General features: G+C 42.2%; 1 protein-coding gene across 1 annotated transcript in view; it reads left to right on the top strand.

The window, feature by feature from the left end:
- The first annotated feature begins 398 nt into the window (after positions 1-398).
- Positions 399-14,449, top strand: part of LOC101744260 (putative fatty acyl-CoA reductase CG5065) — a 28,945-nt gene continuing 14,894 nt past the window's right edge. Inside the window, exons 1-2 of the mRNA XM_004925936.5 lie at positions 399-774; positions 14,258-14,339. Of these exons, the coding sequence (XP_004925993.2) occupies positions 14,290-14,339 (50 nt within the window). The 5' untranslated portion in view covers positions 399-774; positions 14,258-14,289. The remainder of the gene's footprint in view (positions 775-14,257; positions 14,340-14,449) is intronic.

The following is a 14,449-nucleotide window of genomic DNA, read 5'->3' as shown; positions in this document are numbered from 1 at the left end:
CCCAGGATCATTTTCCGTAGCAATTGAAGACATTAGTGGATGAAGGACCATTCAGGTTTCTTTTTAATGCTTAGATGGATGGACGAGTTCACAGCCCACCTGGTGTTGAGTGGTTACTGGCCCATAGACATCTACAACGTAAATGCGCCACCCACTTTGAGATATAAGTTCTAAGGTGTCAGTATACATAGTTACAACGGCTGCCCCATCCTTCGAACCGAAACGCATTACTACGGCAGAAATGGGCAGGGTTGTGGTACCTACCCGTGCAGACTCACAGAAGGTCCTACCACCAGTAATTTGCATCCGAAGCAGATAGCCGTGAATTCATATACATTCTTACACATTACGTCTTTGGCAGATCGAAATCATTACACTCACAGTAAATTGGTTAGAAAATCTTCTTCCCTTAGCCCACGTTATGTGGGATCGGCGCGGCGTGTCCGGTGCTGATAATGCCATATGGAATACCACAACGAACCAGTTAGTTTCTTGTATTCCTCCACCACGCTTCGCTCAATCGAATGTCCGCGAGAAGCGTCAGTCTAAGCTCACCGCCAGCACTGGCTTGTTCGTTCGTAATTCAGCGTCGTGTGTTTCGCAAGCGCTTTTTTCTATCTTTCTAACAAACATTAGGTGGCTGGTCGCGGCCAGTGGCGACACGGCTGCCTTACCGAATGGTGCTAATAAAAATGTCGTACTAAAAAGTGATTTTCAGATTTTCAATAAAATTGATTGCACGCTACTAATCACCGTGTTTCCCTGTATTAAAAGGTGAGTTTTTAGGATACGTTTTTTTTTGGTTTTATGGTCGCTGTTTTCTTAGCTTAGAGAACGTCTAGTGTTAAGTGGCCGTGGATGCAGATGGACGTTTGAGAAGCTTGGAGATGTGAGGTCGTAGTCTCATGTATTGCAAGGGAGTTTGCCGACGTATAAACGCGGAATGCAATAGCTACTTATATTATGGTCGAAATGGAACGAAAACACTAAGTAAAAATTGTTGAAAAAAAAAAAACGAAATCTCTACATATAAATAAAATTGGAGTGTCTGATTGTAATATTGAAATAACCGCTTTTTACTATATGCATATGAATATACCTATATATACGGTACATACACCAAAATAACATTCTTTGCAATTTTTGTCGACAGACAAAGACAGACATGTCAGTCTGTCTGTATGTTCTGGCTAATCTCTGGAACGGCTGGACCGATTTTGACGGGACTTTCACTGATAGGTAGCTGATGATATAAGGAGTAACTTAGGCCACTTTTTTTAGAGTAGCTTCGCTTATCTTCTCTATATATAAAAATGAATTGTTGTTCGTTAGTCTCGCTAAAACTCGAGAACGGCTGGACCGATTTGGCTAATTTTGGTCTTGAATTATACGTGGAAGTTCAGAGAAGGTTTAAAAGGTGAATAAATATGAAAATGCTCGGAATTATATAAAAACAAACAATTTTGTTTTTCCTTTCATGTGTCCCCCGTCGGACTGATTCCTTTTGTTTGTGTTAAGTTTATTTTATACAAGAGCTTAGGTCTTTTATTTATCGATTGAGGCACTATGAAGTCTGCCGGGTCAGCTAGTTAATAATTAAATTAAATTGTCCCGAAAAGCGAGGGCGGATCACTAGCTCATCAATAATTTTTATTGTACTTTAGTCGAAATAATTGTGATTGTTGAATTTTCGTTATCAGAAATAGGTAAGATATTTTTTTGAACAAAAAAATTAATATATAAAAGTTTTTCATTATAATGTAAGGTTTGCATGCAAACACAAAGTCATCATTATCAGATTTGATTATCCGACTGATTTATGTGGAAGTCAAAAATCCACACCACGCACACGAAGTTCGATTCCCTGGTATCATCCATCCATATATCCATCACCTAAGTATATTTCATGTGCTTTAAGCTCGCAGCGAAATACATTACAAACATTATCATATACCGGGTAATTACCACGTCTACTCGTCATAATGTCGCTTGCAACAGCCGAAATATTGAGAACAAATCAAATGTGGCAATCGTGGTAATTCTTACCATTGTTGTAAATTAAATATTACTGTAATTTATTAGAATTCTAATGAGTTGAACGCCGGATCTTTTCAGTGGGCTGCGAATCAGATCCCGTGGTAGATTCGGCGAAGCACTGCTCATGCTAGGGCTAGTGTTAGCAAACTCTCTCAGGTTGAGCCCGTGAGCATAGATAATACACATAAATTAGTTATAGATAAGCAACTCAAGCAATCGACAATAATGTTTACGGGCATCGACCACTAGATGGCTTCGTTTGGATTAGTTTCTCATTGCTCCTGTAGATGGCAGTAACATATTACCTGTCCTATATTTTATTTTTAATGAAGGATTTTGTAAATTTTCAGAAACCACTAATTGATATTTTATTCAATTAATTTAATTAATTTGTCTTATCAATTTGTCTATATTAATCAATTTATTTAATCAATTTGTCTATAACAAATAAAGACTTATATGATTTATTAATTTGTTTATTTCTTTTGTTTAGTTACACAATAATTAAATGCCTTTTGACTTTAACAACATATAAGTTTAGGGGCATCCGCTACAAGATGTCGCTAGTTTCCATACAAAAAAAATGTGCTCGTGAGCTTACCTACCCGTCTGGGCATAGCTGGAATAGCTTCCTAGGCTTCCAATGATGACGTAGGAAAAAAGACGCCCTTTAATATAGGCACGCACACAGGATAGAATCATAGTATAGATGTAGATATATACATAGATTTATTACCGCCAACGTTCTACAGAAGACGCGTGTGCATTTTCAACAAGTATATTTCATTTAAATTATACCTATGTAATTTATTTTTATTTTTATGGCTTAGATGTGTGATCGAGCTCACGGCCCACCTGGTGTTAAGCGGTTACCGGAGCCCATAGACATCTACAAGGTAAATGTCACCACCCACCTTGAGATATGAATTCTAAGGTCTCAGTATATGTAGTTCCAACGGCTGCCCCACCCTTCAAGCCGAAACGCATTACTGCTTCACGGCAGAAATAGGTAGGGTGGTGGTACTTACCCGCGCGGATTCACAAGAGGTCCTACCACCAGGAAAACTTGCAACTCATTAAAGATATTAAAAAGTTATTTACCTAAAGCTATGTACTTATCTAACAACTAAATAGTGCCCTATCGAAAAACTATTGCCCCATACGTAACCTGATTCACCCCAAAGCCAAGGTGAATCGGGTCAAGCTAGTTTTTTTCAGTTTTTGTGTATATGTAAGCTTGAGGGTAGACATTATTTTGTTGAACACCAAGTAACACGAAGTCACCTTTGATTTCTGATTTAATCAACAATATGTTATGTTAACAATTCACTTTAACACTTGTCCAACTTTAACCAGTACGTACAACAGTCACTGAATCACACAACGTAACAAGGATATAGTAAGTGCACCGGGCAAACGCAGTCCAACGAATGTTTCTTGCAAGGCACGCACCGCCTTTTTATACTAGCCGGCGCAGCTGGCTTATGAGTCACTTCTGTGGCACGAGTGGAACGACACGGCCGGCGCACCCGGCTTGTGTGAGTCACGCCTGTTGCACGTGATGTTTATTAGAGATGTTGTTAACGCCGTCACGGCCATACTGACATGCGCTCGTCCTCGTGCGCCTTTTTATGGTTGTTCTGTAGACAATAAGCGTATTCGTTCATCCTGACATTAACGGATGCAACTTAAAACGTGGTCTATGATATTAACAATCTAATACGGTTCGGTTCGCATAATTCTTCAGAAAATCCTATACTGGCTATAAATACTGACTGCTTACATACCTGGGCCGGTTCATTTAAATCTCTTCAGGTATGTAAGTATGTCCCTTTTAACTTAAATCGGAATTGTTATCCCTTCAGTTTTTCGAACTGGACCGGATAATGCTAGACCGGATCGCAATCCCTGTAGCTAATTGTTGTGGCTAGTCCGGGTGAAAATCCCTATAGCCAAGCCATTGGACCGGACAGACCCTTCAATGACTTCACACTTTTTTTTTTTTTTTTCTTTTTTTTTTATTCATTGCTAGTCCGGATCAACATCCCTTTAGCCAAGTCGTTGGACCGGATACACCCTTCAACGACCTACATTTTTTTTCTCTTTTTTTTTTTTTTTTTTGCTAGTCCGGATTAACATCCCTTTAGCCAAGTCATTGGACCGGATACACCCTTCAATGACTTACAATTTCTTTTTTTTTCCTCTTTTTTTTTTTTTTTGCTAGACCGGATTAACATCTCTCTAGCCACATACAATTCTCTTTTTTTTTTTTTTTAATCTGCGTGTACGGTAGCGTTTGTTAAAACATATCTTAAACCAGAACATTTATACGGAATTTCTTCAGAAATAGTGCGAGACCGACCATCGTTTTCTACATTTCCAACACCTGCACCTGAGGTGCCTGAGCTTACAGACATTGTATCACTACCCGCAGACTATGTTTTGCTGTATCGCTATTTGCGGACAAAAATGTCGCTTCTGTTGTCAGTGATAGAGTCGTCATCATTAAGATCAGTTTCATGAACAAGATTACTTAACCCATCTGTGTACGCCGTCACGTCATCGTCACTATAATTTTCAGAAATTTCTAGTAGGCCTGACGGGCCTCGAGGTACTACGCGTAAGTTTTCATGGGAAACTTTGTACACTAGAACCATTTACATGTCTCAACTTATACCTATCGTTTTCCAAAACTGCAGATGATTGAAAGATTACTGGTGGTCCGGAGGCCTTTCCCGCTTCACCAGGACGGGTGGGCGAGCAAAGGCTCAGCCAAGAGGGGTGGGATTTGCTAACAACTGCCCGAGCGCCTCCGCAGGAGACCTAACAACTCAAGAGCAATTGCTTCGCGAATGAATCTACTAGCGGATCGGAATCGCGACCCACTGAGAAGATCCGGCGAGAAACTCAGTGGGCTGATGCATGGGTTAGGTTGCACGTCGACCTCTTTGTCGAGTTCGACGAGTACGATTACTGGGGTTCCTCAGCCTGCTCCTAGTGTTAGAGCTGAAGGTATCTAATGCAAGAGTTATTGGATCTGATGGATCCGTAAGGACGTGTCTAGGGTGACTACGGTGACTTGTTCATGAAACCGCTTACCATTGAATAAATTACTATGGCTTTGTTTTATAAGACTACATTCTGACCCTGAATGGAACATAAAGGGGGAGCCAAAACCACTTATCTGTAACACACTGAAGCTCTGGAACACACGTTGACGTCTCTGGTTGGACCTGCCACAGCACAGTCTCCTACGAGGCGGCGCACCCTAGCGCAAGTGCAGCCGGAGCGCGGGGGCTCCAATATCGGCAGTCCGTGCTGGAGGCGTGATCTCGTCGTTTGGCGGACCCGTCGGCCGGCCTCCGTACCGTCGAGGCGATCTGCCCGGTTCTCGCGGAGTGGGTGGGCCGCGACCGCGGAAGTCTCACCTCCGGCTACCTGTGCAGACTCACAAGACATTTTACCACCATGCAAACTTCTTACCGCAACAAATCTTACCAGCCACCACGCAAACTACAATTTTACGGGTTCCACCTCTCTTACACGATGTTACTCCCACACTGAGGAAGCCAACCGCGAACACTTGTCAAGCACGCACAAGCACGCACTTCACCGGAAAAACCTGCATCCGCCAGCGGAACCCGAACACCGCCGCATCGCCAGACACGAACGCACCGGACGTCTTATCTTACAGGTCACGACGACTTCAGATGTGTCAATTTTTCTTCCCCACGGAAGAAACTTGCTTGCTTTCTTGTTTGCTTGCTTGCTGGAACCCGAAGTCATCGAACGTGTAGTGTTATTGGTATTGAATTGAGTAGATTCTAAAATTTCAGCTACAATTCACAGTCTCATGTCCTGGTTTACTGTACTAGTGCCATGTAACTCTAGCAGTAGTCATTGGCTTAAAAACGATTCGTGTCGGAACTACCCACTCGTCATGACAGATCCATTATTGCGATCGAAGTTTTACTTGAGATTTGCACTTGCCTTAATTTCTTGCAATAGCTTGTTACGTGTTGTATTTCCGTTAGTAAATGCCATGTGATGAAGTCGACAGTCAAACTGGGCAACATGAGCCAGAACGTAAGATGTGACGATTTCTTCGTGGCTCAGATCTTCCATCGAGGTAACAGAGACGTTATTACACGACTTACGTATGCTGCATTCACGCTCTTGTGGCGTACCACTACTAGTATTCTGATCTGCATCATGTTTTTTTTGCTGTACTTCGAACATGTTCAAACACGTCACGCCAGTGAGAGTAGAGTCCTGATCCCACTTCTGATGTAAGCTTGAGGGTAGACATTATTTTGTTGAACACCAAGTAACACGAAGTCACCTTTGATTTCTGATTTAATCAACAATATGTTATGTTAACAATTCACTTTAACACTTGTCCAACTTTAACCAGTACGTACAACAGTCACTGAATCACACAACGTAACAAGGATATAGTAAGTGCACCGGGCAAACGCAGTCCAACGAATGTTTCTTGCATTTTTTTTTTTTTTTTTTTTCCTACCTAAGCTGATAGCCCTAGCGGCTATTTCAGCGTAGCCTTAACTTTAGTAGGTGAGCTCACGGGGCTCAAACCTGACGATGTTGCTAACACGAACCCTAGCAAGAGTCGTGCTTCGCAGAATCTACCACCGGATCGGAAACGCGACCCACTGAGAAGATCCGGCGAGAAACTCAGTGGGCTGTGTCTGAGAGTTAATTTACTCGTCGAGCCCTTCGTCGCAAGCGACGGGTTCGACGAGAACGGTGACCGGTGCTTGAAGTACCTAAAAGCACCGTTAGTGGATCAGGAGGATCCGAGATGACGTGTTTAGGGCGACGTCGACTGCTTTCCATTCTGTCCGCAGGATCGGGAATGTAGTTACCGGCGGCCACGATGAGAGGGTTCTCGTGTCGTGCCGCTTTATCGAAGTGGCGCATGGACGCCGACTGAAGATACTTACTGATGGACTCTAAGTCCAGGTCGTCATGGAGGTCGACGTTCCTGACGAACCACGGGGCTCCGACGGCTATCCTGCAAAAACGGGATTGAATAATTTGAAAGGATTTTAAGTGTATGCGGGCCGCGTGAGCGAACACTACACTTGCATAGGTCATGACGGGGCGTATGCAAGTTTTGTAGAGTGTCACCTTATTTCTAAGGGACATTTTACTTCGCCTACATATCATCGGGTAGAGACGTCCTAGAATGAAGGCGGCACGGTCGCGTACCGTCTTGATGTGGGGGCGGAATGTCATCCTACTGTCGAGGGTGACGCCTAAATATTTGACCTTCGGGGCCCACGGTATGGGCTGGTCGAACATCGTGATTGGGCGAACGGCGGGGGCGGGGTTATTGACGCGCCTAGTCGGGAGAGGGATGCTCAGCGTGGTGTTCGGAGGGCGACCCCTTTTGAAGAGCACCGCTGTGCTTTTCGTGGGGTTAATGTCGATGCGCCACTTCCGGAACCACTGTCCCATGGTGGTAGCTGCGGTCTGAAGTCGTCGATGAAGCAACGCCTTCTTCCTACACGAGTAGTAGATGGCGGTGTCATCGGCAAAGAGCGCCAGATGGGTCTCCGGAGACCGGGGTATATCGTTGATATACAAACTGAATAGTAACGGGGAGAGGGCGGAGCCTTGCGGGACTCCGGCTGTGACGTGACGGGGCCGGGAACGCGTTCCCTCGACTCGATATCGGAACGAACGGTTCGACAAGTAGTCTCGTATGATGAGCACGAGTCTGTCTGGCACTCCCATGTTATACAGTTTGTATATCAAACCGTTGTGCCAGACTTTGTCGAACGCCTTCGCTATATCGAAGAAGAGGGCTCCTGTCGGAATGGGTAATGTTTCTTGCAAGGCACGCACCGCCTTTTTATACTAGCCGGCGCAGCTGGCTTATGAGTCACTTCTGTGGCACGAGTGGAACGACACGGCCGGCGCACCCGGCTTGTGTGAGTCACGCCTGTTGCACGTGATGTTTATTAGAGATGTTGTTAACGCCGTCATATATTTGTCGGCGCGTGTTTTTATAAACCATTAGTTCATGACCAATAAAGATGGGACGACAAACAACACGTGCAAGCATTCATCGAAAACAACACGTGCAAGATAAGAGTCGTAAACAACATTGTCCCACCACGATACCTTGCTATAAAAACGCTCCGTTGTTGTCTCTCGAGCTACACGTCATCTCGGATCCTCCCGATCCACTAACGGTGCTTCTAGGTACTTCAAGCACCGGTCACCGTTCTCGTCGAACCCGTCGCTTGCGACGAAGGGCTCGACGAGTAAATTAACTCTCAGACACAGCCCACTGAGTTTCTCGCCGGATCTTCTCAGTGGGTCGCGTTTCCGATCCGGTGGTAGATTCTGCGAAGCACGACTCTTGCTAGGATTCGTGTTAGCATCGTCGTCAGGTTTGAGCCCCGTAAGCTCACCTACAAACGTTAGGGCGAAGCTGAAATAGCCTCTCAAGGCTATCAGCATAGGTAGGAAACAAAAAAAAAAAAAAAGTCTCGAGCTCAGAAGCGAGCGAGTCGCCGTATCTGACAGAACGCTCCTGCGTAATATACGCTCTGAGTTAATATTCTGGTTTTATTGACTTACGAAGACCCGCTTACCATGTCGCTACCCGAAAGTGGAAATACTCCAACATATTTTGTAATGAACTATGTATAATAACGCATCGTATATAAAAATTTAAGCCTCCGGAACCATTTTAAATTTAAAACGCTGTGGGATAGTTGACAACGGCATTCTGGTTTCAAACTGCGTCAACTGATTTATAAGAAAACAGTTATATCCTGAAAGAAAGATCATCGACATCTTTATTTTTGGCCGCCAATATTGTTCGTTCACTCTGCCAATTATCGTTTCTGAACTGTTACACCGGTCACTCAATGCGCACGAATACGCAAACCCGCAAGTGTAGGACGACATTTGCGAATGATTATGCAAAGTTTTCGCTGCATTCGTGGTTTTCCAAGCTGTGTCGGTTTTTTAACAGACATCAAAGCGCGCGAACCTCGAACCTTCGCGTAGTCTCCCACACATTCGCTTGCCCAGTTGCACCAACGATTGCGAATGTAACGGACGTATCGCCATTTTCATAGATCGTGACGTCTACTGTGTAGCGTATGTATCTTCATCAAAAGAAATCCCATAAAAACAGCATGGCTGTTAATGATGTCTGGGAAAGAATTAAAACTCTTTTTCTTTTCAATGTTCTATTGACGAATTAAAAAGGAGGAGAAATTCGTGAGACATTCGTAAACAAGTGTAGGAGGAAGCGCAAACGGGTTCGCAAATTGAGTATGCGAACCCATTTGCACAGCCGCTAGGTTTGCGAATGAATGTTTGACGGCCCTTCACATATCAGTGGCCGGCATTATTCTATGTCCGTTAAAACCCGCTGAATAAGCTCCTTTTTTGAGTCGGTAAAGTGACAAAAATCCGTTTGTAGTGTAATTAATTCTTTCGAGATATCAGATATCTAATGACTACTTCGAAAACATAAATGCAGTTTGATCTTATTACAAAATGTTGTTGTTTTTTTTTTTTTTTTTATTGCTTAGATGTGTGGACGAGCTCACAGCCTACCTGGTGTTAAGTAGTTACTGGAGCCCATGGATATAAGTTCTAAGGTCTCAAGTATAGTTACAACGGCTCCCCCACCCTTCAAACCGAAACGCATTACTGCTTCATGGCAGAAATAGGCAGGGTGGTGGTATCCACCCGCGCGGACTCACAAGAGGTCCTACCACCAGTAATTACGCAAATTATAATTTTGCGAGTTTCATTTTTATTACACGATGTTATTCCTTCACCGTGGAAATCAATCGTGAACATTTGTTGAGTACGTATTTCATTAGAAAAATTGGTACCCGCCTGAGATTCGAACACCGGTGCATCGCTCAACACGAATGCACCGGACGGACGTCTTATCCGTTAGGCCACGACGACTTCAATTGTTAATTCGAGTGTCTTTGCACGCTGTCACAAATGCCTTTAGTTCGTCAGCAACACTTGATCGGGGAACGATTGGAGGAGTCTGACGAAGATCACCTAACAACAGAACCATGGCTCGACTAAAAATTGATTATTTATTAAAAAATTGTTTAAAAACTAGCTAACCCGGCAGACTTCGTAGTGTCTCAATGGATAAATAAAAGACCTAAACTTTTGTATAAAATAAACTTAAAACAAACAAAAGGAATCCGTCCGACGGGGGACACATCAAAGGAAAAACAAAATTGTTATTTTTATTTAATTCCGAGCGTTTTCATATTTATCTACCTTTTAAACCTTCTCTGGATTTCCACAAATAATTCAAGACCAAAATTAACCAAATCGGTCCAGCCGTTCTCGAGTTTTAGCGAGACTAACAAACAGTAATTCCTTTTTGTATACAAAAATTTTAAATTTATTATAATTTTTTATTTATTTTAACGTTATGTCCAGTGCCTAAAGTGACCTTCGCCATCGTTCATTTCTTCTGGTGATGTTGTAAATTGGTGCTTAGTATCAACTAATCAATGGAAATCAGTGCAAATGTTTAGTAGTAAATTCAAGGCAGAATGTGCAATTCCTCCACCTTCTACCAATGTTACAGCTTTTTATTTATTTAATTTTTATTGCATAGGTGTGTTGCAGTGCTTGAGTTGCTTATTTATAACTAATTTATGTGTATTATCTATGGCCGTGCCAAGCTTACTTGTTCGTAAGGACTTTTTGGCGGGAACGCGAGGAGGGAAATTGTGTGATTTGTTTTATTTTGTCTATTTTGTGTTTCTCCAGGCTTAAATGTGTAATAATGTTGGTTTATTAGCTGTTTAGTATTTTTGAAAGTGCACAAATGTGGAAAAATCAAACAAGGCCGCTGAACGTAACTTCTCCAATGAGATGAGATGATGTGGGAAGAAATCTCAGTAAAATGGTGGTCATTTACTGAGACTTTTTTAGTGGACTTTTTGGAGGATCCCGAAAAGTTACGTTCCGCGGCTTGGTTTCATTTTTCCACATTTGTGCACTTTCATAGATATTAAAAATTATTATGTCAGTTTGTTTCTTCCCATAGCACTATTACAAAGGCAGTTATTTTTTCAGACTCTAGAAGTGCCCTGGACGCTATCGTCAAAAACCCTTTCAGGGATAAACTCCGCAGTTCAATAGTCTCTGAAATTAAAAATTGTTTGTTTTCATGCTCGAAGAAGCAGATCGACATTTTCTTGGTATGGATTCCTGGCCACTCTGGCATCAGAGGTAATGAGATTGCTGATTCATTGGCCAAAGCCGCAATCTCCAGCAGCCTAGCCGACCTAAAACATCACTCTGTCCAAACTTATGATTTACTCCATCTTGCTAAGTCTAATTTAAGTAAGTCATGGCAAGCCTACTGGATAGAGTCCAGTAAGACAAAGGGAGGCTTATATGCTTCAATCCAACCCACCATTCCTACAAAACCGTGGTTTTTTAAATTCAAAAAGATTCCCAAACCTGTTATATCTGTGCTCTGTAGAGTTCGTTTAGGTCATTGCTGTTCTCCGGTATTTCTACATAAAACTAGAATATGTGACAATTCGTTGTGTGAATGTAGTTTGGACGACGGCAGTATAGATCACATTTTCCTCAATTGTCGCTTGAACAACTCATTCATATGGGACCAAGTTATTAGCGAACTGAAAATTCAACGGCCGGTAAATGTCCGCCACCTCCTCTCACTATTCCCAGACCCCCGTATTATAAATGCTTTTATTAAGTTTATAACTACTAAGTCTATAAAATTATAATTATATGTAGTGCATTATTCTCTGTACATAATCTTTATTATAATATGTAAGTTTATAGTAACATTAATTTTGTGTTAGTCCCAGGCACCATTATTATTTCCAAAATTGGATACTTTTCATAATATAAAGTGTGTTTAAATAGCTCGACAATGTTCCATGTGTAGCCATAACACGACACTGGCAGAAATTGCTGAAAGCATCGGCAGATTGCTATTATAAAAAAAAAGAAAAAAAGATACAACGTAAATGCGCCACCCACCTTCAGATATAAGTTCTAAGGTCTCAGTAAAGTTCAAACATTATCAAGATAAGCTTGTATATAAATAAGTTCTGAACAACAACCTTCAGACCGTCGGTCTACCGAGCAATATCACCCGCTCGGTGAAATATCTTCCCTTTCGTCGTATACCTCGACAAAGAGGCCAGCCTCTCAATCGTTTGCGAACGAGATAAAACCGTAAAAGTAGCTTAAATTATGTCCAAGAATCAGCCACGAACACATTTGTCTCTCTGCTAAAAACCAGGGTAGCTAAACGCTTAGCCCCTACGTCCAATACGGATAATTCGCATAAGGCGTATTTTTGGGAACTGGAAGACGTAGCGTGGGTAGGCCTCCCACAAGATGGGCCGACCATCTATTAAAGTTCGCGGGGATCCGCTGGATGCAGGCCGCACAGGTCCGATCTTTGTGGCGAGGCCTGGGGGAGGCCTATGTCCAGCAGTGGACGTCCATGGGCTGATAAGAAAGAAAGTATTTTTGGGTTTATCAAACAAGGTACCGTATGTATTCGTGACAAAATGATATGTGGTAAAATGAATCTCAAGTGATTCATTTTGCCTTCGAGGTTCATTAGCACGTTGCAACACCAGACCCTGTAGTGAGAGGATCTGTCATTAACGTACTTCTCCGCGTCGGCAAAGAGAAAGGTGTGACCACAATTCGCACGGACACTTTATCTTTAAAAAAATTTTTTTTTTTATTGCTTAGATGGGTGGACCCATCCCATCCCACAGCCCATCTGGTGTTAAGTGGTTACTGGAGCCCATGAACATTTATAGCGTAAATGCGCCATCCACCTTGAGATATAAGTTCTAGGGTCTCAGTATAGTTACCACCGCAGCCCCGCTCTTCAAACCGAAATGCATTACTGCTTCACGGCAGAAATAGGAAGGATGATGGTACATACCCGCACGGACTTGCCAGACGTCGTACCAGTAGTAATTACGTAAATTATAATTTTGCTGGTTTGATTTTTATTACACGATTTTAATATTAACGATATTAGTTTTATCATTTGACTAGCGGCCCGCTCCGGTTCCGCTCGGTTCTTTAACAAAAATTTCAACAATATTTGACGTTGTTTTTCTTTTAAATAAAATAACACCTATTGTGGCATAACTACAATAGTTAGACATATGCCGTCGCGACACTTTTTGTAAATAATAATGTGTTCTACAAAGTCGTTGTACATTACTTTATTCTATCATCAATAGTTTTCGCAGCGCACGTGATGTAAAGAATATTTTAGGTAATTTTTTTACACCTTCGGTTACTTTATTGCAGTTTTAGTAAGGAACCCAAATTTTTTTCAAAAAAGATTATAGCTTATGTTACTCGGGAATGGTGTAGCTTTCAAACAGTGAAAAATTTTTTCAAATCGGTTCAGTAATTTCGGAGCCTATTCAATACAAACAAACAAACAAATATTTCCTCTTTATAATATTAGTATAAGATAGATTACAATATTAATACCGATTTTTAGTGAGCGAATTGATAGCGGTTCGAATGGTGGGGCAACCATCTATGATTTAGGTTAGGTTGAGGTTCTCGCTATAGTGGCCAGGACGCGGACGTAAGGGGTTGCGGATGCGTCTCCAGCAAACTCGCTCATCTCAAATTAGAAAACTATAGATGATCGCAACGGTTCAAGGTTCAGTGCGTAATGCAATAGCATTTCTAATGCGTGTCAGATGACCAGTTACCCAACGCGGTGTTACGATATGAACTTTATGAAATTTCATTGGCTTTAGCGTGAAATCGATTCAAGGTCGACTCTTGAATACAGCTTTAATGGACAGTAGAAATCTATCGCTGATATTATAAATTTTTCACTGGTGGTAGGACGTCTTGTGACGCACGGGTAAGTGCCACCACCCCGCCTATTTGAGCCGTGAAGCAGTAATGCGTTTCGGTTCGAAGGGCGGGGCAGCCGTTGTAACTATACTGAGACCTTAGAACTTATATCTCAAGGTGGGTGGCGCATTTACGTTGTAGATTTCTATGCGCTTCGACAACCACTTAACACCAGGTGGGCTGTGAGCTCGTCCACCCATTTGTGCAATAAAAAAAATAAAAAACTTAAGATATTGCTGCGTGGCGATCTCCAATTGCATTTGTTGAAAGACTTTTGCTTTCTTTGTTGCAGGACGTAATATTGTTGAAGCAAAACAGCTCAATATGGACGACATTACATTATTAACGACGACAGACAAAATGGAAGCTTTTCAGTGAGTTAATTATATAATGCTTTTCGTTTTCAAGCTAACGATGACCGGGTTTCGTTTGCTATGGGTCCCGGTCAGATGGGGGTCCCGGATAAATCCGGCTTTGAATATCG

Source organism: Bombyx mori, chromosome 23 (genome assembly GCF_030269925.1).
Source record: "Bombyx mori chromosome 23, ASM3026992v2".
Classification (NCBI taxonomy): domain Eukaryota; kingdom Metazoa; phylum Arthropoda; class Insecta; order Lepidoptera; family Bombycidae; genus Bombyx; species Bombyx mori.
The sequence above is the reverse complement of the archived record's forward strand: the minus strand, read 5'-3'. Positions and strand labels throughout refer to the sequence as shown.